General features: G+C 52.1%; 1 protein-coding gene across 1 annotated transcript; it reads left to right on the forward strand.

The window, feature by feature from the left end:
- Positions 1-2,675: 2,675 nt before the first annotated feature.
- Positions 2,676-5,139, forward strand: CHST2 (carbohydrate sulfotransferase 2). The gene has a single exon (XM_075004121.1). It carries the CDS (start codon positions 3,399-3,401, stop codon positions 4,704-4,706), a length of 1,308 nt encoding a protein of 435 aa, XP_074860222.1. The 5' UTR covers positions 2,676-3,398; the 3' UTR covers positions 4,707-5,139.
- The last annotated feature ends 353 nt before the right edge of the window (positions 5,140-5,492 follow it).

The raw sequence follows: 5,492 nt of genomic DNA on the forward strand, positions 1-5,492 counted from the left end.
CCCTTACTTCTGTGAGTAGCACCACTGAACCCAGTAATATAACTCATGCAAGAAGCATCAATTTAAGTTTTTGTTTCACATGCTTATAGGAGCTGATATGTCAAATTTATTTTTAAAAGAGAAAATTATTTTTGAGATTTAGGAAAGCTAACTCTTCAAAAATAGCAGCCTGTGGTTGCTGAAGGTTCCACCTGCATGTCTCACTGTATAATGTATAACTATATAATCTAATGTAACTGGATGAGATTTATTATCTAATTGTTACCAGAAGGTGTGTCTACACTTGCATTCCTCTTTCGAAAAAGGTATGCAATGAGGTAAATTGAAAATGCAAATGAGGTGCATATTTGAGGTGCACCTCAAGTGCATATTATTTCAAAAGAACTTCTTTATTTAATGGAAAGAAGGATTCTTTCAAAGATGGGGTTTACTTTCGAAAGAGCAGCATCTACACTGGCTTTCTTCTTTCGAAAGAAGCGCTTTCCAAATTAGAATATGCAAATGATGTGCCAAATATGCAAATATATACCTCATTTGGATTTCCGGTTTACCTCATTTGCATACTTCTTTCAAAAGAGGAATGCAAGTGTAGATGCACCCAGAATGTACACATCATTCCATTTTATAGGTCAGATTCTGTTACTGTTACTCATGGTAAGTAGTAACTTGCTCTTTCAGTCATCTCATTGAAATCAATGGATACAACAGTTAAAGTTGCTATCAACAGGCTTATTAATATAACAGACTTCAGGAAGCAAAGTCCTACCTAAAATTCATGGGTGAATTATGCCTCGTGAAAAAAACTGTTCCTTGTCAGACACATCCAAAAGAATGTGAATGATGAATTGAGTATTCTTTTAAAATGTATCTGTTCCTATTAGATGCAGCAGCCACAATAATGTAAAGTCATCAATAAATGTTTTGTGCACACTTGCACAAAAGTATAGCACCTAATTTAACTTAACAAATGTCCTAAGCAAAGTTGAAAGTAACTTAAATTTTCTTACAGGCACTGTCTTATTACAGCCCAGGTCCCTGCCAGCTCTCTAAACAGCTACCTGCTGGCTTTTGCTGCAGCTCAGACAGTTTTTTGCCAGAGCTGCACACCAGAGCACCTGCTTACTTTCACCTCTGGTCCTAAGACAAAACCCATTTGCACAACAGCAACAGAGGATTGGAACCTGTACAGCTCCTTGCAATGAATATGGGACACAGGAAGGTATTTCCCATGATTCCTGACTGTTTTCGATGACCTCTTTTGCTCAAGATTTTGTGGCATAAAGCAGCTCTTACTTCATAGCATGGAGCTGGGGAGCAATACCAGTAAATACTTCATTAGTATTTTAACCCACTCCTAGGGGCTGACTGTATATGCTAGTCTGGCTACATCGTATGAACTGACCCTTCTCTGTAGGGTCCCATTGACAGTAAAAATAAGTGGGTTTATAATAAACTGTGTTTAAGGTAAACATTCTGGAAAGGATATTTAAAACACAACTGTAGGTAATTAAGTTGTAGATTGGCTACACACACCATGGACTAGATGCTTTTCTAAAAGCTCTTGCCTCTCAACATAATTTAAATGTTGTGTATTTAGATTGAGCGAGAAACAAGAATGCACAGAAGGTCAAGAAGAAGGACAGAGAAGTGAAGACTAGAACTTTTGTTAGAAAATCTGTGGTCTTTTTTCACTGCAAAAGCCCAGAAGGTGGGTCACCATGATTCCTATGGCTCACAAATGCCATGGTGAACACAGACATGAGAGGTAGGCCAATTTATGTTTTTGTGTAGTTTGATGTGAGTTCTGTTTTCAGTTTTCACTTTATTTTATTTGTGTGGGGTAACCACATGTCTGTCCTGGTTTGGCTAGGACAGCCTCCTGCTCTGGCCATCCTGACTTTTTTGCCAAAAATGCATATTGTGCCAGTTGCTCTTGCCAACTTAGTCAGGGCTCTGAATATGGTCTCTACACTTCTGGACCCTTCCATTTTCTATCAAGTCACCTATGGCAGTAATTGCTGCTTCTCAATGTCTTGTACTGCACAATTTGGGATATGGCAAAAAGTAGGAGCTCTAATCAGCACTACATGGGGGAAATGGGATTTACCAAACACCTCCAACCACTCCCTCTCTAACGTTACAGGGCAGAGCTGCCCACCCTTGCAGGGTCAGGACATGAGCCTGTGCCAGTCCATGCCCATGTCTTTAGTGGGCAGGCAATGGCCCAAGGAAGAGAAAAGCGTGTGCTCCAAGCCCGGGCGTTGGGGGCAGATGTGGGTTCAATCCCAAAGCGGCCGGGAGGCGCTGCTCCGGGGGGGAAGCCACTGCTGCCATCATTGCAGGCTGAGGAAAGGCTGCCAGAGGTCAGGGCTCGCTGCAGTGGTTGCTCTAGCTGCGGAGATGCGCGCTCCCGCGGCAGCCAGCCGGGGTCCCATCTGCTCCGAAAACTTTCCCTTCCACGCTCCCGGGACGAGCTTGCTGTACCCCAGCCCGCGGGCGCGCAGCGCTAGAGCGCGCACCTCCCCCGCCAGAGAAACCACGGCCGCCATGGGGGCGGAGCGAGCGACGGAGCGATGGCAGCAGCGCCCAATAGGTGCGCGCGGGGGCGGAGGGGAGGCGGGGCCGCCTGCGTTTTAGGCTCGCGCTCTGCAGCCTGTTCAGTAGGGCGGCGCGTGCGTGGGGTGCCCGAGCCGGCGGCTGGGCGCGCGCGGGGTGGGAGCAGAGGCTCGCCCCGGGGCGCTTGTGAGCGATGCGGCGGGAAGCCGGGGAGCCCGCCCGCCGCCAGCCCTTTGCCTCGCAACAGCCGCTCCAGCATCCGGTCGGCGGGCACCCCCGCGCCAGGGAGGCGGCGGCCGGAGCGCGGCGCGGCCGGACAGCGCGATGCACTTGCGGAGCGAGCGGCGGCTCCGCGGCGCGCTAAACTTTGCCCCCTGCCTGCCGGCTGGCACTCCCCGGCCGCTGGGCTGCGGCACGGAAACTCCCGCCGCCGGCGCCGCGCCGCGTGCTGGCTGGCTGCACAGCCCGGCCGGCTGCTAGGGCGCCTCGGCCCGGAGGGGGGAGATCGCTGCCACTTCCCAGGGCCCCGCCATGAAGGGAAGGAAGAAACGAAAGTTGCCGTGAGCCGATGAGCGCCGCTGGCCTGAGGCGGGAGCACGGGCTGGTGACCGGGGGCGCAGCTCCGCCGGGCAGGGCGGAGGGCGGCCGGCGGCCGGCACTGGGCTTCCCCACGCCCGCAGTGCGCGGAATGCGAGATCCGCCGCGGGAAGCGCTCTCCGCTGGGGGCGTGCGGGCAGCTCCCCCGGCCCTGCGCTCCGCGTGAGGCGAGGAGCAACAGCTGGCGCTGCTCAGCTGGCCTTGCAGCGCCGCCGTCGCTGCCCGCGCCCCTGGCGCCTCTCAGCATGAAAGTGTTCCGCAGGAAGGCGCTGGTGCTGTGCCTGGGCTACGTGCTGCTGCTGCTGCTCACCATGCTCAACCTGCTGGACTACAAGTGGCACCGGGAGCCCCAGCAATGCAACGAGCCCTCGGCGGCGCGGCGCGCCCTCTCCTCGCCGCAGCAGCCCCGCTCGGACATCCGCTCCCTCTACCGGCCCCCAGCGCCGCCGCCCCGCCAGCGCCAGCTGCTCTACGTCTTCACCACCTGGCGCTCGGGCTCGTCCTTCTTCGGGGAGCTCTTCAACCAGAACCCCGAGGTCTTCTTCCTCTACGAGCCGGTGTGGCACGTGTGGCAGAAGCTGTACCCGGGGGACGCCGTCTCCCTGCAGGGGGCGGCCCGGGACATGCTGAGCTCCCTCTACCGCTGCGACCTGGCCGTCTTCCAGCTCTACAACACGGCCGGCGCCGGCAAGAACCTCACCACGCTGGGCATCTTCGGGGCGTCCACCAACAAGGTGATCTGCTCCTCGCCGCTCTGCCCGGCCTACCGCAAGGACGTGGTGGGCATGGTGGACGACAAGGTCTGCAAGAAGTGCCCCCCGCAGCAGCTCGGCCTATTGCAGGACGAGTGCCACAAATACCGCACCCTGGTCATCAAGGGCGTGCGTGTCTTTGACCTAGCTGTGCTGGCCCCCCTCATGCAGGACCCGGCTCTGCAGCTCAAAGTAATCCACCTGGTCCGGGACCCCCGGGCAGTGGCCAGCTCCAGGATCAAATCGCGGCACGGCCTGATCCGGGAGAGCTTGCAGGTGGTGAGGAGCCGGGACCCCCGCATCCACCGCATGCCTCTCCTGGATGCGGGCCACAAGATGAACAGCAAGAAGGAGGGGGCAGGGGGCTCAGATTACCATGCCCTGGGGGCCATGGAGGTGATCTGCAGCAGCATGGCCAAGACCCTGCAGACTGCCCTGCACCCACCGGACTGGCTCAAGAACAGCTATTTAGTGGTCCGCTATGAGGACCTAGTGGTGGAGCCCATAAAGACCGTGCGGCAGGTGTATGGCTTTGTAAACCTGGTGGTGAGCCCGGAAATGGAGAAGTTTGCTCTCAACATGACCAGTGGACCTGGCTACTCCTCCAAGCCCTTTGTGGTGTCTGCCAGAAATGCCACCCAGGCAGTGAATGCCTGGAGGACAGCGTTAAGCTTTCAGCAGATCAAGCAGGTCGAGGACTATTGCCACCAGCCCATGGCCATCTTGGGTTATGAGAGAGTCAACAGCCCTGAAGAGGTGAAAGACCTAAGCAAAACATTGCTCAGGAAGCCAAGGCTGTGAATGGGCCATAGACAGTGCCAACAGTGACAGGTAGCCACTGATCCAGATAGCTAAATACAGCATGGGAAATGGTTTTATCTGAGTGAGACACAGAGGGAATGAGAGAACCTTTTGGTATTCCTTACAAATGCTTTCATCAGGAATCCAGGTGTTCCACCAAAAACATTCCTCTAATTGACTTTTTTGCATTGCTGGGTTATATACAATTAAAAAAGGATTGATGGTATTTTTAAAGCCCCTGCCCTCTCTGATTCCTAAGGTGAGATTCCATACCAAAATCTTGTTTATGGACTTCTTGTGGTGACTGACAATGAAAGACTTGTGCAATTTCTGAGACCTCTGGGTGGGAATGAGTTGCAGTGCAAATACAGTATTGCAAGCTGGGTTTTTGTATTAAAAGTAAACATTCAACTATCTAAATAAAAATAAATAAATGATATTCATTTTTATAATTACCTCGATTTGTCTGGGAAACACACACACAGAGAGAGGGAGAGAGAGAGCTCGCGCATGTACAGCTTGGAAAAAAAAATACTTGCTTCCGGTACATATTTGATAGCCACAAATACTTTTTAATAGGCTTGTGGGGTATGCAGTACAACTTTTCTCATGTTGTTGCCTCCTGTTTAGAAGCTGCTTTCTTACAATTAAGTACAAATACAATTAAGTACAAATCCCATAAAGTGCTACTGGACTGCTTTGTTTTGTTCCCATAAATTCAGTGTAGGTTTTGTGATCATAGTCAAAAAAGAGTTCTCTTTAAATATTGGTTGGCTATTTAAAAAG

Source organism: Carettochelys insculpta, chromosome 10 (assembly GCF_033958435.1).
Source record: "Carettochelys insculpta isolate YL-2023 chromosome 10, ASM3395843v1, whole genome shotgun sequence".
Lineage (NCBI taxonomy): Eukaryota > Metazoa > Chordata > Testudines > Carettochelyidae > Carettochelys > Carettochelys insculpta.